At 39.5% G+C, this 23,987-nt stretch overlaps 1 protein-coding gene across 3 annotated transcripts in view; it reads right to left on the bottom strand.

The window, feature by feature from the left end:
* Positions 1-22,332, bottom strand: part of smyd2a (SET and MYND domain containing 2a) — a 34,571-nt gene extending 12,239 nt beyond the window's left edge. For all 3 annotated transcript variants that reach the window (XR_007262855.1, XM_048600836.1, XM_048600838.1), the window contains exons 1-6: positions 22,231-22,332; positions 18,476-18,586; positions 14,499-14,559; positions 8,123-8,247; positions 4,416-4,483; positions 939-1,041 (exon numbers count right to left, since the gene is read on the bottom strand). Coding sequence is in view for 2 of the 3 variants with exons in the window: in XM_048600836.1 (XP_048456793.1) it covers positions 939-1,041; positions 4,416-4,483; positions 8,123-8,247; positions 14,499-14,559; positions 18,476-18,586; positions 22,231-22,317 (555 nt within the window). In the remaining variant the exon portion in view is untranslated. The remainder of the gene's footprint in view (positions 1-938; positions 1,042-4,415; positions 4,484-8,122; positions 8,248-14,498; positions 14,560-18,475; positions 18,587-22,230) is intronic.
* Positions 22,333-23,987: the final 1,655 nt, after the last annotated feature.

Here is a 23,987-nt window from a genome sequence, read left to right as displayed (position 1 = left end):
ATTCGCCCAGTGTTTGCGTGGGTTTCCTCCAGGTGCTCCGGTTTCCTCCCACAGTCCAAAGATGTACAGGCTAGGTGGATTGGCCATGCTAAATTGCTCGTAGTGCTCAGGAATATATGTTGATTAGGTGAGTTATAGGGGGATGCTCCAAGGGTTGGTGTGGACTTGTTGGGCCAAAGGGCCTGTTTCCAAACTGTAGGGATTCTATGATGAGAGTTAGAGGGGGATGGGAGTGGGAGCGAGAGCGCAACCGCATGAGCATAGGAGAGCAGAGAATGAGCAAACAGCCGGAGAAAAAAGGGAGACAAAAAAAGGAAAGAAAGAAATAATAATAATAGAATGAAAAAAGTCAAAAAGGAGGAGAATAAAAGAGAAAGACAAACGTTTCTGGAATTCAACCAGGGTTCTGCTGAAAGGAGTTGAGGCAACATGTGTAGTAGTTTAAGAACTAAAACCTTGCTCCCCTGTACCGTGCCCTACTAATAGGGTTCACTTGTATAAACAAACAGCCTCAAACTATTCAGCTAAAGCTGCTAAATTTGGACTTCACAATTTCAACTACCTTCACCTTCAGAAAGAGAATCTACAGGTAAGTAACAGGTCTGCACTAATCAGATTTTCATTTTTACGAGTACCTTTTATCTGTATTCATATTTAAACTTTGTGTCTATTTTATCTAATAGCAGTGTGAAACTTTGTCTTAGCAACTGTCAGCAATAGTTGACTAACAAACTAACCTTTTATCTTGCTTAAAAGCTCAAGTTTTGCTGTCAGTTATTTTTAACATTGGAACACATTTAAAAAAAAATAAAAGAAATGCAGCTAACACAAGCTACATAATTTCTCAGTGCATGGGCCACACTGCAGACATTCCTGGTACGGTCACAATAACAGAATTACTACAACTGTGATTTAAAATATTCTTCTCTCTTACTAACCTCTTCCCCAGCACGGATCTCCTTCACCGCTCGGACTTCTGCTGTTGTACCCTTGTAGGTTACAATCACATTTGGACAGCAGCTATGATTCATCAAGGCGACACTACAAGAAACAAAAACAAAGTATATCAGGAATTTCAATGTTTTAAAGTTAGTAATTTTGTTTGTTAAAAAAAAAACCTGTACAACTTAAAATGGATAAGCATTACATACAAGTTGGGAATTTTTTTTTTTCCCCTTTATTCATTCATGGGATGAGGGTGTTGCTGGCCAGGCAGCATTTATTGCCCTTCCCTAATTGCCCAGAGGGCAGTTAAGAGTCAATCACATTGCTGTGGGTCTGGAGTCACATGTAGGCCAGACCAGGTAAGGATGGCAGTTTCCTTCCCTGAAGGACATTAGTGAACCAGATGGGTTTTTCCGACAATCGACAATGGATCTGCAGTCATCATTAGACTCTTACTTCCAGATATTTGTTGAATTTAAATTCCACCATCTGCCATGGTGGGATTTGAACCCAGGTCCCCAGAATATTATCTGGTTCTCTGGATTAACAGTCCAGTGATAATACCACTAGGCTGCCACCTCCCCCCAATGCATAACGCACAACCAACAACCAAAATAAGAGCTAGATTGCAAGTATAGAAAAAGGTTATAAATTGTATTTGCACCCTCCCTTTTTTATTCATGCAAAAGACAGAAAGTCACTGGCACAATACTACAGTTGTTTTGATGGTGATGTAGTCAAGGTGGCTGTGCAAGTCACTGTTGTTAGCAATAATGTAGACATGTCAGTGTTGGACTTGTGTGGACAAGGTCAGCGCTCACATGACACCAGGTTACAGTCCAACAGTTTTATTTGAAATCACAAGCTTTCACAGCGCTACTCCATCATCTTATAGGATATTTGTGCCTGGTTTGTGGGACATTACCAAGGTTTCCCTCTCCTTGAGTGAGAAGTTTATAGATAACCCACTGGAACCTCCCAAATCGATGAGCAGAGAAAGTTAGAATTTGAATCAACTCGGATCCAGAAAACTATACCCAACAATTTATCAAGCAAGCTTTTTTTAATTGTCACTATACTACAGTTAAATCACTTAAGCATTAAGTAAACAAAAAATTCAAGCCATTGAAAAGACTTGGATTTTGCTTGAAGATACAGCAGGATATTATAATTCTTCCCCATCTTTAGTTGTCCTTGCAGCCCTAACAGAATACCTGAGAAAGTGCCTCACATTAGCAACACATGCAAAAAACAAAACTTGCAAATAGTTAAAAGTATAAAAAGATGTTGATCATTTTGTAAATATCAAATACAGCCACATCACTGCAGTAACAATCTTGGAGGAGTTACTAAAACTGACAGAATAATGGAACTGAATAAATACTCAGCAGGCAGTAATGCAGAGAGCTTCAGCAATTAGGTCAGTCAAATGTATGTGTAATTACAGGGCTATGACATTGTCAGGCTGAGTCTTCCAAGGCTAGTGCCCCAACATACCATCAGCAGCTTCCAGTTTAAATTTTTCTTCTTTTAGAAAAAAAATAAACTCAATTGGAGACATTAAGGTAAGATCAGCCCTCATCTTCCTATCAAACTCTTCATTACCCCCTTGGTCAGGGATGCCATAATCTATATTCAACAAAGCACAGACCAGAATAGAGTGGGAGCTCAGCTTTCACCTACAGTACAGACAGTATACCAGCACCCTATCGTCATAGAGTCAGAGCTGCACAACACGGAAACAGACCCTTCGGTCCAACTTGTCCATGCCGACCAGATATCCTAAACAAATCTAGTCCCACTTGCCAGCATTTGGCCCATATCCGTCCAAATACCCCCTGTTCATATACCCATCCAGATGCCTTTTAGATGTCATATTTATACCACTTCTGGCATCTCACTCCATAGATGCACCACCCTCTGCATGAAAAAGTTGCCCCTCAAGTCCCTTTTAAATCTTTTCTCTCACTTTAAACCTATGCCCTCTAGTTTTGTACTCCCACACCCTGAGGAAAAGACCTTGGCTATTCACCCTAACCATGCCCCTCATGATTTTATAAACTCTACAAGGTCACCCATCAGCCTCCAACGCTCCAGAGAAAATAACCCCAGCCTATTCAGCCTCACCCTATAGCTCAAACCCTCCAACTTGAAAGGGTTCAGAAAAGATTTACAAGTTTCACAGCATTTTTCCTATAGCAGGGAGACCAGAAGTGCAAGCAGTATTCCAAAAAAGTGGTCTCACCAATGTCCTGTATAGCTGCAACATGACACCCCCCAACCCCTATACTCAATGCACTGACCAATAAAGACAAGCATACCAAATGCCTTCTTCCCTATCCTGTCTACCAGTGACTCCACTTTCAAGGAACAATGAACCTGTACTCCAAGGTCTCTTTGTTCAACACCACTTCCCAGGACCTTACCATTAAGTGTATAAGTTTGAAAAGATTTAGATTATTTCATCAAGAACTCTCTATAATCCATGACCATTTGGGATCTCAGTTTTTAAAAGCCTGAAGGGCAATGCATTAATACCATGGTGCTATGTGGACTAACTGAATCAAGTAGAGATACTAAGAACTGCCAATGCTGGAGTTAGACATAACACAGTATGGAGCTGGAGGAGCACAGCAGGCCAGGCAGCATCAGAGGAGCACGAAAGCTGACATTTTGAGTCTGGACCCTTCTTCAGACTTCGAAACGTAAACTTTCCTGCTCCTCTGATTCTGCCTGGCCTGCTGTGTCCCTCCATCTCCGTACTGTGTTATCTCTATCTTATAACTGAATCAAGCGTTCTTTTCTCAGTCTACAAAATGTTAGAGTAGGAAAGTCTCATGCAAAAAGAGCAGAGATAATAGCACGCGACAGAAGGAAAAAGGTGCAAGAGCATTTAAGAACAAAACATCATAAGAACTACACCTGAAAAAGGGGAAGTAAAGACAAAGAAAAGCCACACAAAATAAAAGCTGGAGGTGGTGTACATGGAACCAACCTTTTAAAAAGTGAATCAACCCTCCCATTGTGTTGTTCATTTTAAGGCCAGGGCTGATGTTAATGCAGCATGTACCAAGCAAGTTCTCATCATTTCTATCCTCTAGCACTTGGCCCCAAGATAGAGAATAATGTTTGCTTCTCCTCTGAAATGCATTGTGGTGGACTAAAATAGAAATTGCTGGTAAAACTCAGACACTGATCCCTTGGTTATCTGCACATAATTTAAGTTGGGTCAAACTGGCTTTTAGTTTAAGGTCCTACATCGTAACCTAAATTGTGTTAACATTGAGAATACTACAGAGAACAACAGGCAGTGAGTGTTATCTGGAGGTAGTCCTTCAGGAACTGTTTACAGCAATCAGGAATTCATCTGTAGCTTTAAAGAATAAAGAATTGCACTGAACTACCCTTATATTAAAAGATCTTAACAAATAGCAACAGAAAAAAAAAAAGCTTTGTATTATAGTTCTCACCTTGGAAAGATAGCAGAACCCAAGTGAGAAAGCTCTTCATCCTCAATTGTGAAACCATTACAGTTAACCTTAAAAAGGAAAAGAAAAACTAAAACCTTTGCAGAAACAATTGCTTCCTCAAAGTTATTCTCTACAGATGGAGCTTGACCAGTGTCCCCCTCAGCCTCATAAGCAATGCCTTGGGCTCAAGTTGAACCTGCCTGATAAAGACTGGGAGGGAGAAAATGGTTGCAAATCAGAACTGCAATCATAGACAACGTTAAAAAATTCATGAATGCAAGGCTGCTTTTGTGGCCTGCAGAGCTATTCAGCAATCTCTTCTTTTTGCGCAAAACAATGGAGTTACAGTTTTCATCAGCATAACATTTTTTTTCACTTGTGGATGTGGATCTCACATTCTAAATGGAGTTTAGAACTGCTTTATGCACTATGACCTCTAGGCCTCAAATGGTGGCAGAAACATGACCCATACCAAGTTAGGTATGTGGCAAACCAGATTTCAGTGGCAGGAATAGTGACTGCCAGCCTAAGGGTGCTAGACCTGTGGTCTAGCCAAGCCAAACACATAACACTACTGCAGCTTCTAGCTTGCCGTCAATTTCAGTCAATCCCTAGCTTGATACAAAGGCAAAGCAAGCTAATGACCTGGTTGGCTAATTGAAGGCATGTAGCTTAGAAAATCACTTTACATTTGAAATAGCCATTAAAATTATATACATGTAGTATTTTCTAAATAAATTTTGGACTTTTCGTCATCCTATAGGTATTTTCCACTAATAAATCAAAATGATTGAATTAATATTTACCAAAGGATAAATAAACCCAGGCATGCTCAATCCAGAGCAATTCCAGCTTGGCATTCAGAGATTTGAAAGCATTGCTAAGTATCAAAGCCAAATAGAGGCACATTAAATAATAAACCATGAAGCCCATTTCTTCCATCAACCATGCTGTTAGGTGGGGAGACTTCTCAAAAGGGGACCCTGGAAAATACACCGTCATCCAAAAGAGAGAAGAGAACCTAATGAATATCCAGAAGCAGTCTGCAGTTTTAACCACAGACTATGTATTAGCTAAGAATGTGGTATAAATTTGATGTGGAGTTTTCAGTTGTGTTAATTAGTTAAGGGGAAAAGGTACTTTTTCCTTTAGTTTATTATAGCAGTGAACTAATAAGTAATGCTTAATTGATGTTAATTTGAGTTTGTTAGTTACAGTAAACATGAAGCCTTGTCATGTGATTCAATCAGTTGCTGGGAATCTTTGTTTTGTAGAGAATTTTTCAATCTCTCCTGGGATCATAACAGCACATTTCTGCCACCCCTCAAACAGGTTACTTATTTGCCTAAAATAATTTCAGCAAACACTCATCCAAACCTCCCTAAAGGTGAAACAAATCATTATACAGCCTTCACAATGGTCTTTTTGACATTTTATTATACTGGAAGTCAGAGCCTCTCCAGCCCTTAGCACAGTCACCAAGATCTTTAGATTGCTCACCCATAGACTGACCAGCATGAAGACTGGGAGCATGGGGTAGGTTGGACATGACACAATTCTGTTGTCTCTTCGGATGACAACATATCCAAAAAAGTCCCCTGACTATTCTAATGGCCACTCACACAATCACCACAAAAAAAGTCAAGCAGGCTTGCACTTATTGAGTTTATTGGATGTGCTCAAGTGATCCAAGAGGCAACTCAATCTCACGAGCTTCTTTCAAACATATTCTTAGCTTCAGCTACCTCAAAGGCTTTAGTAAGGGCAACTGCACAAAGTATCAATTTAGGTACTTGAGCAACCAATGGATGGAAGGTCAAGTATTATGACAAGAGACTCTAGACTCAACAACAGCTACATTGAAGGATAATACATTTGGGCATGGTAGTTGCACAGGTTCAATTTGAAAGACTGGAGAAAGAAACGTACAGTGCAAAATGTGACCTGTCTGGCAGATAGGGTAACTTATATGAACTGGATGTTCACCAATAAACAAACAAAGAAGTCAGATAAAGGAGAAGGTGGAATAGAGGATAAAAGCACCCTGTATGATCAGTCTGTTCAACATTCTAAAGAAGAGCTGAAGATGCTTGCACAGATGTTTTTCCTGGTTTCTCCAGCAACCACACCAGCACAGCAGCATCCTCTACTGTCCAATTTTATTTTTTCTTTTTAAAAGAGTGTAGTATAAATTGCAAAGTTTAGTTAATACAGCAAACCTTAGGTGATCTTGGGAACTCTGGTTTAGTTATACTAAAAAGGATTTTCCTAGAACTATCAAGGGTACAGAAGTAGTATAGTTTCAGCAATTCAATGGCGTGCTCAGTATGGGTCTGGTGGAGACATGCACCTCGTTGTATCTGTGCTTTGCTGCTGTGTGGAGTTGGAAGACTGGAATTCAAAGACACCAACAGGAATTCTCACCTTCCCAGGGTCCAACCCTTGGTTTGCTGGGAATGATACAATGAATGGTTGTAAAAATAGATGCTTAATGACAGTTGCCACCAAATCTGGTATTCACATACATGAGCTGGTACAGATTGCCACACAAGCTAAGAAACTAATGAAATTAAAGTCTTTGTCTTTCATATAGTGGGCATTATTGTTTGCAGCAGTTTAGAGATCAGAGTCCATTTTGCACTGGAGGATCTTGCCACTTGTGAAAACAAGACCAATGTTTTCTCTTGCTATCACCAAGGAAGGAATATATTCACTTGTGCTATCACAAGGAATCAATTTTTGTTTTTTGTAACATGCTCATGGCCTACTTCAGCCTCAGAAAACAAACAGTCAGAGACAAGAAATTTAAGCTGCCTCAATTCTGGTGTAAGGTCTACTGGCAACATTGTGCTTCCCCTGTAGATTGGCCAACAACATCTTGCACAATTCTGGCATTTAAGTCCAGACAAGACCTCCGAGACAGAGGTCCTCTGCCAAGTTAGCAAGGTAATGGTAGCAGAATGATGTGACACTCACCATAACATTCAAAGGTTTCCTGGCCCTCCCCTAGCAGATACATTAAAAGGACTCAAAAGGAGAGTTCTGTTGTGTAGAGGAGATTGGGGAGACAAAAGTCTACGCAACTAACCACCCCTCCTCAAATCGCTTCTGGACACTCAGGTTTTGCTTCAGCAGAAAGAATTTGAAATTTGAACTTACTCATTCAACGATCAATTGTGCCAAGTGCAATTCAGGTTGGTATCTAAATATCTATGAATTTCAGACAAATCCTTGAAGTTGAAAATGCTCAGATGACATGGATTCAATTAGCACCAAATTTGCAACCACCTTTAGGGGAAAGAACCATCCTGGAGTTTATATTGTCATAATTTCCTGCACTTTCAAATCCAGCATCTGTTGCAAGTACTAGATTTCTGGCTCCAACTAGCCACTGACTAAAAATGTAGATCAAGAGCAAACAGGGTGGAGATTAATACATTCCCTATTTTGCAGTATGCCAAAAAATTAGGTTCACATGGGGAGATTTACAAAGAAAACAAACTTCTGTATCCAACACAAGCTCTCAGTTAATTTTATAGATGTATATCCCAAACTCCTGTTGGAACCTTCACGATTCTAATACAATAACAAATGTAATGTGACAACTCACAATATCTGTATACATAACATACATCTGGCAGTTCTGAAGTTACCCAGTCACATCCGCAAACAAAAACAAAAATAGTATTTCCAAATCTGATACAAGCCTTAGCAAAGAGTTCAATCAAGGCAGCCTGGTCAGGAAAGTCAAGATGCTTGCCGTAGAAATGATGAAGGGCAGCAATGTCGCTCTCAATTAGCTCTCTTTTCTCATTATCCAATTTATCAAGGTCTGAAACAAAGACAAATAAAAGGTTAATTAAAGGAGACTGGAGTGAAAACTTGACTGTTCAGAAATCTTAACATTGCTGTTAAATCTATTGTATTTGGAGATAATAATCAGTTCTGCGATCTCACGCATTAGAGGATCAAACATGCAACGTGCATGGAAGGAGTATTGAACTGGGTGAGGAGGTCCTACATGCTTTCTGTCTGACCTCCAGTTTTAATGACTGGATGTGTTTTTGCTCATTCCATGTACAAAATCCATCATATCAGATCTGGAGCTTTAAGTATTTAAATGGTTTAAATGGTATTTCCGAGTTATTCCTTTCATTCATTTAGGCAACGAGCAAGAGAGGTTCCGTAGACACTAAAATTCTAAAACAAAAACAAACAATTTAGTAATGTTCATGATCCTTTTCTCACATCTGGAGGTTTTAAAATCAATTTTTCAGGCAAGTTTAATGACAAACTTCCTTTTTTTTGTCTCCTAAGGTATGCCTGCTCTTCCGATTGGCACTCAACCTTACACACACTATAAAAATTCAGCTGACTGTAGACTCCACTAATCCCATGTCGTCTGGTTTGCCCAGCACTCCAGTCGCTGCTGGAAGTAAACAGAGGGTAAGCTGGTTTAAAACGTTCACATACTTGTGGATGAAAACCACTTAGCTAATCAGTAAAATCATAATCTGCCGTGACACAATCTTCTGGTGCATACCTTCTCACTATCATCTATTAACAGTAGCCAGCCTTCAAGTTATCCAGTATCAGTGGTCTGGAATTTTCTCCAAACTCTCTTGACCAATCACCTTCTTTACAGACCTACTTCTTTCACTAAGTATTTAGTCATCCCTCTATTACCTCAGGTCACTAATTCCACTTTTGGTTGATCAGCCTTCTGCTGCAACAATTTAGGACATTTTAGATGTTACCAGCTTCAACAACAGATTGCATTAAGTGGCACATGCCATTTGTCTGGTAACATTTGTTGGTAGTAGTTCACCAAATTCCTCAAGTTGGGTCATTTCTGATGCTCCTCAGTCATATTTTTGAGTGGCTACCACCTCTTTGCCAGGTATAACGGCTGCACTGCCAAATTGAAGGATGGTACTACATAGAGGCTAACAGGACAATCCTTCCTACACTAAGTAACAGAATGAATATGGTCATGAACCCAGCTGATATTATTACTGGACAAATCAGATCCCAGACTTAGGTCATTTTGTTTTTAAGTGAGATTGTTTCAGTAAAAGACTATCACGTGATGCTGCAGATTTGACTCAAAGTACAACAGAAGTTTATTATGCAAACATAACACTTTAAAAGACTTCAAAATCCAGTAAAAAAAATCTCATTAATCCCAACCGAATACCATTACAATACTCAAACATTAGAGAAAAAAATTCCTGAAACAAAAACAGAAATTGATGGAGAAATTCAGCAGGTCTCGCAGCATCTGTGAGAGAAAACAGAGATAACATTCAAGTCTGTTGAGAAAAAGCCCTCCTCTAATCCACTAAGGGCTTGGCTGAGCTGTGGCTTTAATTCCTGGTCATGAGAATCTAATAGTTATATGATGAATCAAGGAAGAGGCTGAGCTTAAAACATATTCAACTTCAAATAATCCCTTCTGGGTTTTAACCAAACACTCCTGGTCTGGGCTTTTTACTCAATTCTTTACACTAAAGGTAATGTATTCTTAACAAGTCTAAGTTAAGCTAAGCCAAGCCATCTTCCCCTTGTATCAGGAGCAACAGCTGAAGCTAGCTGTGTAAAACAAAGAACTCTCCACAACTGCAGGAACTGAAATTTAAAAAAAAAAATGTTTAACTTCTTCCAAGCTCTGGGTGTTTACATTATTGCCACTGCTTTCTCCCCACCCACCTTCAGAATCTGAAAACTTAATGCACCGTTTTCTTTAGGAGAGTTTGAGCAAACACGTATACAGATTCCTGGTCATCTTCAAAACTGCCTCTCTCAAGGTGTATTTTTAAAAGACATTACCATAGCTACAGAAATTAGGCAAAGATCCTTCAGACTCCAAAAATCCATATGCCGCGAGGTCAAGTTGAAAAATGCAACAGAAATAAAATACTAAAAATATATACAAATCACATCTACCCACAAAGAAAGAAAGTCTTTAAGAGGCATCTTCCTGACAAACAAATTTTAACACACGTCACACTAACCATACTAACATTTTGGCATTAAGCATAGTGAGTAATGCAGCAACCATGTTTTACACTATTCATAGGCACCCACAAAACTGTCCTTCAAATGTGTGCACCAAAATTGTCTCTTTTCTACAGAGATACAGCTAGAAAACAAAAATAGAAGTACTGGGAAAGCTGATCAGGTCTGGCGGGTCTGAGGAAGGGTCACTGGAAACGAAGCATTAACGCTGATGGTTTTCTTCAGATTCTGCCAGACCTGCCGAGCTTTTCCAGCAACTTCTGTTTATGTTCCTGATCTACAGCATCCGCAGTCCTGTCAGTTTTTATATATTAGAGAATAAGCTACTTGCAATAATCGCAAGTCCTTGTCCCGAAATATTTCCTATTAAAAAAGGTCGAATGATTGTGGTCTGTATAAATAACAGTTTCTTCCATGTCGATGAAGGATCAATGTCAGTTTTTCAATGGTTAACAATTTTTATTGATATGGGATCAGTTTTCTTAGCCGACAGGTCATCCTGCAACCCCTACACCAACGTCACCGGTATCAACAGCCACTTTGAATGGCCTCTCATAATTGGGCACAACTTTCACATTTTCAAAGCCACTATGACACTCTGGAGTCCATTCAGATTTTCTTACATTTTTCAACAACTATGTCAGTGATGAAGATCAGAACACATCTGTAATAAAATTCACTCATGCCAACTTCATGCAATATTTTCACAGTTTGTCCTAGCTTGCACTTTTACTCCTCTATGCGCTACTTGGCCTTGTCCCAAGATATCGCCCAAAATAAGTCTCCCTAACCTTAGCAAATTCATTATAACCAAACTGCCTTTTCATAGCTGATCAAAGAGGTGCAAGTGCTCTTCACAAGTTTAGCAAAACTGCAATCAACTTGTCAATGCAAACGGTATTATTACTAATCTTTCGACTGCTTTATCAATTAGCCATTGAAATGTGGCCAGTGCATTTTTCATTCCAAAACAAAGAGCCATCCCGTGTTACAGCAGCCAAAGAAATATCAGCTTTATCCGTAAATGGAATTGACAATATCTTTTTAACAATTTTTTTTGACAGATCACGTATGCCAGATTTGTTTAATACAGTCCACCAGTCAAGCATTGGATAACAGTCTGCTTTCATCATCATGTTAACAATTCTGTCTTAATTATCACAAAGTTGTGACCCATCTGGGTTTCAGCATCACCACGATAGCGGAGGTCCAGCTACCGTGACCGTTCAATAATGTCACTGTCCACCATTAACTTCATTTCTTCCCTCACTTGATCCACATGCTCTGGAGGGAGTTTGTACTGGTGCTGCTTTATAGGTAAAGCATCTACCACATTAATATCGCGAACACCAAAAACATTTACCTGGCCTATTCCCACAAAAATTTATGATTGTTTAAATCACTTCACCTCATGTAGCCTTTAAGCACCCATGTGTTTTTCCAATCTGATTGTTAGAGGATAAACTATTTAATTTTCAATTTCTGATTCATTCCCAAATGGTTTTGATTTCTCTATTTCACTCCTGACTTCAACATTGTTAAGTTCATTTTTCTCCTGCCTGTTGTGACTCTCATATCTTTTGAATGTGTTTACATGACATGCTGATTCTCTCGCTTGTCTGAAATACTCTCGCACATTTCACATCATTGAGCTTCTTTTTGATTTGGTAAAAGATAGTGAATCTTGCTTTTAAAACAGTTCCCCAGAGACAGGTAAAACCACATCTCCAGCAAGGAAATATCAAACTGACTTTTTTTTTTAAATCTGTTCTACTTTTTATTGTTTGTTTAGAACTCTTCAAATGCTTTCTGCGAACTCTCTGGCTTTCGTCAGACTCTCTAAAAAAACATAGGTTGGAAGTGTAGTCAGAGATTTGGTTTACAATTCAAGTGGCCTCCCACTTCATGTTCATTTATCTGTTCAAAACAAAAACAAGAGTTTGGAGGACTCATTAGCAGTGTCACCAATGGCAAGAAACTAACCTTATCCCAATAATTAGGATATTCTTGGCTTTAATCATAGCTTTCAAATGCTTTGAAGACTATCTTTCCAATACACCTTGAGATTGTGGGTGATGAATTGAAGGTGTAAATGGTTTTATTACCAAAGTAATCATTTCTTCCAATATTATCATTATAAAATTTGATCTGTTGATTACCTAGTAAAAGTACGATATCTGGTTTAAAAAAAACTAATTATTCCACTAACACTTTTGCAGTTAATTGTCCCCAAGGGCACTGCTTCAGGAAACCTTTCGGAAATATCCATAATCATTCAAAAGACAACTGATTCCCATTTCTGGTCTTAGGTAATGATTTGACACAATCTCCTCCGACTTTTCTGAACAGTCCTCCAAAAGCTGGTGGTGGAACTTAAAGTTGCAGGTCTATGTGAAGGTTGGGAATTCTCCACTACCTAACATGTATGACACATCAGGGAAAAATTGACTACATGGTTACAATATCCAGGCCATTAACAAGGTTGTAATATCTTAAGCTGTTATCCCAATACCCAAATGGTTTCTCAATGGAGTTTTGTAAGTCCCTTGTAAACTTCATTATGATACTCAGAAGGGATGACTACTTGATAGGCTAGTTCCTATTCCTCAAATTGATACTGGAGGTGAGCTCCACTGCCTCATTAAATACTGTGTCTTTCAACTAATAACAGAGGTATTGTTTTGGATTTAATCAGTAGATGGGTATAACTCTCAATTCAAAATCCATTTGTTGTATCTCTCTTAAAGAAGATGGCTAAACATATCAGCTTCATTTTCACCTTCATAGCTAGATTTTTGAAAATTCCAACAACTAGATCCCCATATTATCTCTGGTTCATACTCCTTTTCTTCTTGTCTAATTTTGTCAGCCTGAAATCTAATCACGATAGTCAGGAAACAATCCAGGCTGTTACTTTTGTAACACTCTAGTTTCTGAGAACGTCTTCTGATGACCAAGTAAGCCTACAATCTAAACGCTTCAAACATGCTCGCAGTCATAACACAAGACAGAGATCCCCTTTGGCAAATCCAAAACAAAGCAGTGCTTTTAAACAGAATAAAAATAATAGCAAATTAGGGATGTGATAGCACTAGACAGGGTGCAGAGGAGATTTACTAGGATGTTGCCTGTATGAACGGGATTGGATAGACTTTGGGTTGTATTCCTTGAAGCAGAGGAGATGGGGGGGTGTGTTGCTGACGGTGATGTTTAAAATTGGGAGAGGCATAGACAGGGTATACAGGAAAGAACCTGTCCCCTTGGTGGAGGGAAAAATAAGTCACTGGGGCACAGATTTACAGTATGGGGCAGGTTTAGAAGGAATGTGATGAAACTATTTTTCACTTAGAGGGTGGTTGGAACCTGGAACTCGCTGCCTGTAAGGGTGACAGAGGCAGAAACCTTGACTGAAAAAAAAAGTTTTAAACGTGCACTTGTGATCTCAAGCGTACAAGGCTATGGGCCAAGTGCTGGAAAATAGGTTATTTTTGGCCAGCACAGACTCAAAAAGTGCCTTTTTCTGTGTTGTAAACCACTATGACTGACTATGAAATGTCATCACTGAATCTCATTGAGCAACCCACCGGAAATAATTGGAAGAGCACATCCAGTTGTCGTAATCTTGGATAGAAGATGCACTGAGGTCCAAAACAGGCTTTTAGAAAATGACAGACTAGTACTTTTTAAAAAGACCTAGGAAAATAACTAAAATTCAAGTTAAATTTTTTTTGAATGTGGGAGGTAAACTTCAAGAAGTCATTTCCCACTCCAAAATCTGCCTCAAAAACTGATCACTGTTCAGAGGAAAGTCCAGACCCTTAGTCTGAAATTTCTCTTACTCTCGTAGGAATCAGGTCAATCTTTTATGAAAGTACAGAGAAACATTGAGCCACTCTCATACATTTATCCAAATTCTGTGAACTCAATGTACTCAGCATGAAGCTGTTGGGAGGCATGTGACAATTAGATCGGTTGAATTTTGAACAATGAAACTTTCTCTTCTTTTGGAAAGTCACAGAATACAATAATTCAGTTTTAGTTTCACAAATTGCAATGAATACTTACGTGACTCAAATTCACTAACAGCTAGTAACTCCTCTGAAGGAGTTTTCTCTGGGTGCATTTTCTATAAGAGAAAAGAAATGAGAAACAGAATTTAGAAGTGTATTAATTGCAGCAAGGTATCAATATGTCAACAGACAGAAGACTAATCATCTGGCATTAATACTAATTTCCAAATGAGCTATTCATGACATAAAAAGAATGGAGTAGAAGGTCATGTATTTTGGGGGGTTAGTCATACAATAGCAATATTTAAGATGATCAGGCAGAGATTAGTCATAGTCATCTGTCCCCTGTTGATTTCAACAAAAATATATACTATTGAAAATAAAACTCCATATTTCCTGAACTTAAAGCTTTTTTCTGTGCACTGAGCCCACATCCAGTAAGTTGAGCAACAATCACAGATAACACACACCACTCAGCTTTGCTTCAAATTTTTAAAATTATGGAACAACATACATTTAAAAAGTTTGTCAATTTGAAAAGCAGCATTATTCCTTTACAGTGAAAACAAAAACACGACTCAGCTGCTTGCTGATGCTACCTCGGCCTCCAGTATGTCACCCAGATGCCTGCAGCTTTGTTTGAGCACAGGACTCTTTACCTTTATGGGTTTTTACATTTTAAAGATTACAAAAGCTCCAGAATAAACCAGAAAGTTTCAACTTCACATCAAAAGGAATAGCCAACGGAACCTGAAGTGAGTTAACTGGAAATCAAACAAACTGTGCAAATTTGATCATTTGTGTAAATAAATAAGCCAAGTCAATCAAGGATGCTGCTGTAACTGGAGGATGTGAGCTATAGAGGCTAAATAGGCTGGGGCTTTCTCCCCCCAGAGCGTCAGAGGCAGAGGGGGTTACCTTAAAGAAGTTTATAAAATCATGAGGCATGGATAGGGTGAATGGCCCCGGTCTTTTCCCCCCCAAAGTTAGGGAAGTCCAAAACTAGAGGGCATAGGTTTAAAAGGTGAGAGGGGAAAGACCTTTTAAAAAAAGAAAGAGAGACCTGACAGGCAACTTTTTCATTCAGAGGGTGGTGCATGTATGGAACGAACTGCCAGAGGAGATAGAGGCAGGTACAATTACAACATTTAAAAGGACATCTGGATGGGTACACGAATGGGAAGGTTTAGAGGGATATGGACCAAATGCTGGCCAATTGGATTGGATCAGTTTAGGATATCTGGTCAGCGTGGATGAGTTTGACCAAAGGGTCTGTTTCCCCACTATATAATTCTACGGCTCTATAATTAGTAAACATTCCCAAGAAAATAAAGCATCCTCATATTGGAGATTGACAGGGATTTGACTAAGTCACAAAATGGTTTCTAAATACAGTCACAGTCACAATTATTATTTAAATGCAATACATTTCAGAGAAGGTTCAATTGACTGATTCCAGGGGTGACGGGAGGTTGGACAGTTTAGGCTTGTATCCATTGGAGTTTAGAAGAATGAGAGGTAATCTTACTGAAACTATTGACCCTTGGGGGCACTACAGAAGAGTTATAAATCACACTCAAAACATTAACTGTGCTCCTCTCTCCACTTATGCCACCGGACCAGAGTTTCACTAGCATTTTCTGCTTTGAAGAAATCAGATTTTCAGCATCTGCAGTATTTTATTTTTGAGAGTCGACAATAAATGGATGTTTCCCCTTTGTGGGAAAGACTTAAGCTAAAAAAAAAATACACCATTTAAAAGATAAAGGGGTCTTTCATTTAAGATGAGAACATGGAAAAAAAACCTTTTCTCTAAGTGTGTCAAGAGTTTGTGGATTTCTCTTCCCAAGAGACCAGTGGAGGCAAAAAGTCACTGAATATTTTTGAAGGCAGAGTTAGGTACAAGCTGGATTGAAAAGGAGGTCAAAGGATATAGAGGCAGACAGGAAAGCAGAGGCCACAGTCTTATGAATGGCAGGACTTATGGGGATGAACAGTCTAGTCCTAATATGAATGTGGGTGAGCACATATCCTTTAGTTAACCAAAACATCATAGCCTTACGGAATATCTAAAATCAAAGATCCACTCAAGCTATTAATACTTTGTAAACAAATACACCATTGGGACCTAGCTTTTGGTTTCTGTTACTTCGCTTAGGGAAAAACAAAATCATAGAAATGTGGAGTACAGAAAGAGACCACTTTGTCCATTATGCCAAGATCTTGCTTTAAAACAAAAGTAAGGCCAAAAGTTACCAAAAGTTGTCAACATATATACAATTAATCAATTGGGGTATATTTACTGACTTCCTCGTTTTCCTCCCCATTTGTCCCTTCACCCTTTGTTCCAAGAAGGCAAAGTTTGACAGGTGGTACTTACTGCTTTCCAGCTTCACATCAGACAGTTCATCCTGTGAAGAACCAGGTAGGACTGTTCAGTACATGCATCTGGGAGTTTCCTCCCATCCCAATCATCATAATAAATCAGTCCCTTTCATCCTCATGCATTTATCTGGTTTTTCTTTAAATGTATCTACACTATTTGGCTCAACATATCCTTGTGGTGGTCTGTTTTACATTATAACTGCTCCCTGGCAATGTTTCTCCTGAACTGTCAACTGCATTTGCTAATTATCTTGTAATTTTGGCCTCTATTTTTGGTCTCCAATACAGGGAGGGGCAAAGCTTCCATTTTTGGTTCTTCTATCTTCTTCCTCCATGGCATCAACATGATATGCACACCATGATTTTTGAATAAAAAGAAAAAAGCTACATAATTTGCTACAGCATCAAAATTAAGGACAGCAGATGGGATCCAGGAGCTGGATAGAAAATAGAAGGGCTGAGAGTGCGGAAGAAAATGTAGCAGGCTACCGATGTAGGGAAAAAGAAAGAGTATGCTCCTAATAATCAAAAAAAAAAAAAAAAAGTCACACCACCCTTATGGCTAGGGTGGGGAAGCAAGGGGTACCCTGGCCAAAATCTGTTTGTGGTCACAGTTATGGCAATGCAGCTAGCAGGGGCACGGAGGTTTAGTTTGATTCATGAGTCCAACCATTAAGTCACCTCTAGTCATCCACTGGACTCCAACTGTCACAGGGGGCCACATGCCGAATAAAATATTCCTGTTGGCTTCTGATCTTAGTAGAGAAAACAAACAAACAAACAACCGTCCTACCAAACCACTTTGAGTTGTTAGCTTTCACCTGATCGACCTTCTCAAAACAGCCCAGAAGTGGAAAGGTGGCAGTAAATTGCCAACTGGTGATGTCGGGAAATTCTGAGCCAGCCCATATTCACTTCCACGGCCTTCAGGCTACGAAAGCCAAGCCATACTGATTATCGTAGCAAAATCTGGGCTGTTAATGGTGAAACTGTCAATGGCTACAAACTGTTATTCTGCAGTGTTGACGTTACCTCGGAGGAACAATCTTTAAATAATCATCAAAACTACACAAACTTCTACTGCTGGACATGTAAACTACTGTCAGGAAAAGGCAAAACTCCCATTCAGAGATGTGCTATGGCCACATTAAGGTCAGCAGTGAATGCCACTAACTAAAATACAGTCCATTTTCAACACAAAAAAAATTAAAGACCTCTATCAGGGCAACCCTGAAAAGAAACTCAGTCAATTCAGTCATTTTTTAAATAGGTATAACTTCTCGGATCCCTCAAACTTTTTGTACCTTCACCTGTGGCTATATCATTTTGTAATAAGGAGACCAGCAGCATGCAGAATCTGGTCAATTGGGTTTAGCAGTCAAGGAAAGACAGGGCAAATTATATACAATCCTGCTCTGACTAGACACTGACTAATATGTACAAGTCAGTGGGTAATAATAGTCAGGAACTGGAATCCCAGCTAATTTCCAAACTCACACCACAACCGCACCATGCCAAGAGGCGCTAACTCAGCAGAGATGGTCAGCAGTCCAGTCACATTTCCAAGTATTATTACACCACAGCCGTTGCTTGCTTCCCAAACTACAATGTTAATAAGGAGGAGGAGTGTCAGTTCATCTACCTCACCTGTTTGACCAGAATTCTTGCCACCAGCCTGACCGTCTCAGAGGGGTTCCAGTTCTGTCCAAATTTGCTCATAGAAGAGCATTCCAGTTTGTGCATTGGCCAGTCGGCTTTCTGAAATAAAAAAAAGGATACATTTTAGTAAGAAGACTCCAAACATTTTAAATTAAGAGCCAGACAGCACTATTCTAATGTAAGCAAAATTTCAACACAGCAAATGGACTCCAATTCATTTATACCAAGATGAGCTCTTGATTCAATCATTCTCAGTCACATTCCAAAAAGAACAGGTAGAATAAATATGTCCTCTTACTGCTGCTCCCAACGTATGATCTATACATTCCAGAGGGGTCATGTTACTCCACTCAAATACAGGAGAATCTCAACATTGCAACACAGTCAGTTAAAAAGCATCCAAGAGACTGAGTAGTACAGTATACTAGAAAATCCCTAGAGAACATTTATAGTGTGGAGCAACTCACCCTTTTTGAAGTTTACTGTTTGCACAGTAAGTAAGTTCATTGTTTGCAAGTTGAGGGAGGCCCGCTAGTGTACAAGATAGGAGTGGGGACTCTTCTCAGATGAGCAGAGGGCCTTTTGATCATGGCCAACATTACGACAAAAAAAAAAAAAATTGCTGTTCTTACTCCGTGTCTACGGAAGGTCAACTGCACTAAACATTGGACAATCAAAAGTAACAATCCCATCTAACCCTGGGATTTTGAGAAGCAGGGATAATGGAGAATGTGTGGAGGAAGGATGGAAGAAAAAAGTGCCAAGAAGGTAGGGGGAAATCTACTTATCCCAATTACGATAAAGTCTCCCTCATTCATCAAGGACATTCTGCTTACTTCTGCAGATCCTATACATACTTGATTTTTAAGTTACTAATAAGGAGTCACCTTCGTAGATCATTGCAGTTAGCGTGCAGAGTGAGGTGCAAGAGACTGTTCTGGAGTTCAAAACATCATTGGAGTAAGTGCAACATCAGACAGCCTTCAAAAAAAAAAACTGAAGTGAAGGGAAATCCTCCACCAAATATCAAAAAAAAAAGAAAATTGTTTTGGTACTGGTGGCAAAAAATAAAAAAAAAAAAAACAAACAAACTTAGCTCCATGGTATCACTGCAACAATTTCTCAGGACAGTGTGTTCTAGGCCCAATACTTCAGTGATTTGCCCTCCCACATAAAACAAGGTCAAAAATGATGATGTTCACTGCTGATTACTGAACATAATATCACATGCTTCAGTATCTGGAGATGCAATCTATGGCCAGAAACATCAAGACGTGGACAACATTGAAGCTTGGGCTGATAAGTCCACAAACGTTTTTTCTTTTGTCGCTTAAGTGCTACACAATGGTCATCTCCTACAAAGAGAACCCAATTATCATCACGTTCCCTTGACAATCAATGGCATTATCATCACCGAATCCCCCATCAACATCTTTACATTTTGGGCAGAGGTGGGAGGTGGGGTTGGTTCACCATTCACCAGAAATTCATCTGAGGGAGTCACCCAAAATAACATGGCAGCAAGAGAATGGGAATTCGGCAGGGAGAGAAAAATCTCAGTTCCTTAAATCCCAAATCCTATCTAGCATCCACACACATAAAGGAGTGTGAATGAGAGAGTGATAGAACATTCTCCACTTGCTTAGATTACTGCAGCTCCAACATTTGGAAAGTTAGACATCATTCAAGTGAAAGCGATCCACTGGATTATCCCCTACCAACTACCAAAAGCAAGCATCTGATATACAGGATGCCCTGCAACAACTTGTCAAGGTTTCAATCACTCATTCCAAACCTGTGATTTCTATCAGATCAAACGACAAAGGAAACCATCCTAATTGTGAACTTCACTGTTACTCCTTGACTTGAAAATCTTGGAATTCCTCCCTAACATCATTGTGGGTGTTTCTGCACAATATGGATCGCAACAGTTCAAGAAAGTTGCAAATCATCTCAGCCCTAGGCCCTATCATCATCTAGAGTGGTAATATTAAGGAAATTTCTTCTTCATTAATGTTTAATTGTCCACTTATTCACCTCCAGATGCAGCAGAGTTTTGATCCAATTCATCGTATGTGAGATCATTTAGTTTCGCCTTCAAGAAAAGCTTTTTTCCATTGATAGCATGAATAGGGGTGTGCTGTAGCTTCACAAGGTTGGTACCACATTTTAGGATACTCCTGGTGCTATTCAGGGTATGCTCTCCTCATGGAGATAGGGTTAGACCCCTGACTTGATAGTCATGGAGAATAAGGGATATGCCGGTCCATGAGGTCATCAATTGCAATCAAATACAATTCCACTGCTCCTGATGGTTCACCATACCTTCTGGATACCATCTTCTGCTTCTCAAACTGTTCCGAAGCTCTCCCATTTAGCAACTGTACATCATGGTGAACATCTTCATGTTGAAATAAAAACAGAAAATGCTGGAAATACTCAACAGTTCAGCCAGCATCTGTGGAAAGTTATTTATTCATCTGGAGAGCCTACAACTGATATAACCTTTCATCAATGTCTTAGACTCAAACGTTGCATCAGACTCTCCCCACAGATACTGCCTGGCCTCAAAAATAGACCAATGTCAGACTCACATTCAATTCAGCATTACACATTAGATATTGATGGCAAGTTGATGACAAATATTTATCATAATGGAGAAAAGAGAAATGTATTAGGTTTTAAGCAAATAAAGGGTGGGTACAGAACAAAACTGTTTTGTGATTAGTGGAGGACAAGAGAGATTAAAAGACAAAACAGAAGAAGGTGTTGTGGCAGAGGTTAAAGCAAAAAAAAAAAATAAAAACAAGTGCTCAAAAGGATAGCATCTATCTATATAGAAATTAGTGAATAAAGAAAGAAATGAGATAACAAAACTGAGGCAAAGATGATGATCTAAAAGCTGCTGAACTCAGTGGTGAGTCCAGATGGCTAAAGAGTGCAGCAACGAAAGGAGGTGCTGTACTTTAAGCTTGCACGAAGCTTCATTGGAACACTAACACACAAAAGGATTGAAAGATCAGAGTGGGAACAAGGTGGAGAACTGGAATGACAAACAGAAAGTTCAAGATCATGTTTGTGGACTGGACAGAGGCATTCTGCAAAACAGTTACCTGATCACATTTGGTCTCCCTTATGTATAAAGGGTACATATAAGAAGTGGATACAAAGGTGTCTTCCAAAATCTGTTATTGCGTTTACTTTTCTTAAAGGAAAATTCACTTGATTGATGTCTAGTTTTGAATGTTGGAGCTGCAGTAATCTAAGCAAGTGGAAAACATTCCATCACATTCTCTCTTTAACGTATGCCTGTAGATACCAAAATTAGGGCTACCCTATCGCAAAGGCAAAGATATCAAAGCCAAGCCCAATGATTGTTGCGCTCACTCTAGATACCTACTTTTATAATAGAGGTTACTTCTTAAAATGACCAGAAACAATCCAAGTTAATTATTTCTTTTTTCCTTTGCTAGAATACAAAGACTAATTGTAATTTGCCACTGTGCTCCTTGTGGAGATGTTAGCTAACTCCATCCAAGACATTCCTCAGCTCTGGAACAGATTTCTAAACTGCCCGACTGATTCCTAAATTTACCACAGTGATCAGAGAGAAGCACGTTTTATGGAGATGGATACAAAGCAACACAGCCAGTCAAAATTACTTGGCAAGGTCACTGGCACACTTCTAGATGTCATTTTTGCCATGTGATATTTGGATGAGTAGGGCACAATTGGAATCTTACCTGGCAGGTTACATCACAATAGAATGCCAGTTTACAACGACCGCACTTTGCCAAACCCTCTTTTCTGGAAGAGAAAAGATGACACATTAACTGGACAACCTAAATGATCAGCCAGGTCACAGGCTTTGCAATAGCAGTTGAACGGGAAGGCTCATGATTTGGTGCATTGCGATTTCCTGTTTCCAGGTGTAATGCGAATTACTACAAAGGATACAAATTCTGCACCCAGTAAAAATGCCTGCACATTTGCCCGATCATATACAGTAACAGGTTAAAAAGTAGTTGAGGGCTATAAAATTTTGTATAACTTTTCTCCCAATGTATATACAAAAGAAAATTTGACCCAATTTAAGCAACGAATCTCAAAAAGGAAAAGGTTGAAAACTTGGACATTTGGAAATGACAGAAATACAAAAGTATCTTCGAGTTTCTGGCTCAAGTGCAGTCACCAGTGACTCAAGTCTGACTTTCAAAAGTCAGACATTCACAAGTATTGCCAGGTTTTGCTTTCCACTTCTTTTCCTACTTGGAAAAAAATAAAAAGTTGTTAGCCATGGTTCAATGGTGGCTTTCTTGTCACAACCAGATATTTCCTAAACAACTTGCTCAGAGATGCAATTACATACACCTGGAATAGGTGGGACTTGAACTCAGGCCTTTTTTGGATTAGAGGCAAGGGCACTAATGGCTGTTCTGGCACAGCTGTAAAGTCCCAACCAGACATTGCTGTATTTGTGCCACACAGTACAGACTTGAACAAAAAAAATTTACATTAATATTCCAGTGCCATTCTGAAAGAAGTTAAACGTGTCAGAGGGACAAAAAAAAATCCTGTAGCACAACTTGAAGGAAAGTAGGACACTTATCCTGTGCCCTACACAAGATTTACCCTTCAACCAAATAGAATAGAATAGGATAAAATAGAATCCCTACAGTGAGAGAACAGGTCCTTCGGCCCAGCAAGTCCACACCAACCCTCAGAACATCCCACCCAATTCCACCCCTCTATAACCCACCTAGCTACACATCTCTGAACAGTATGGGCACTTTAGCATGGCCAATCCACCTAGCCTGCACATCTTTGGACTGTGGGAGGAAACAGCACCCAGCAGAAACTCACGCAGACACGGGCAGAACGTGCAAACTCCACACAGACAGACAGACAGTCACCCGAGGGTGGAATCGAACCCTGGTCCCTGGTGCTGTGAGGCAGCAGTGCTAACCACTGAGCCATTGTGCTGGCCCCAAGTGCAGCAAATGTGAAAAAAAACGTTTGCTCATTACCACATTGCTGTACGAAAGATCTTGGGTGGTGCAGATTGACAGCTGTTTTCAAGGCACCAAGTTTCTAAAATACCCAAGTGGCTACAAATACCAAAAAGTGAGTAAACTTTGAGACAATTCACGAGAATAGCCACCAACCACAGATTTTAGTGAATGCAAAAACACAAGGAGCACTAAATTTAGAACCATCTCCTGAAAATTTGCAATTGCTGCTAGATCAACTGTCGACTTTAAATCGGAGATTGATGGATTCTGATGCACAAAAAGGTAGATGGGAAGAAATTATTCCTATTCACAGAAGGCTCAAAGACTGAAGTGACCAATACCATGCACAGTACTCCAGATACAGCAGTGCTCTGTATAACAGAAGCATAAGCTTCCACTTTTGTATTCTGCTCCCCTCACAAAAAAAACATTCCATTAGCTTTGCTAATTACGTTCTGTACCTGCATACTTCATGCACAAGGACAGTC

This window comes from Rhincodon typus, chromosome 9, assembly GCF_021869965.1.
Source record: "Rhincodon typus isolate 14 chromosome 9, sRhiTyp1.1, whole genome shotgun sequence".
Taxonomy (NCBI): domain Eukaryota; kingdom Metazoa; phylum Chordata; class Chondrichthyes; order Orectolobiformes; family Rhincodontidae; genus Rhincodon; species Rhincodon typus.
The sequence above is the reverse complement of the archived record's forward strand: the minus strand, read 5'-3'. Positions and strand labels throughout refer to the sequence as shown.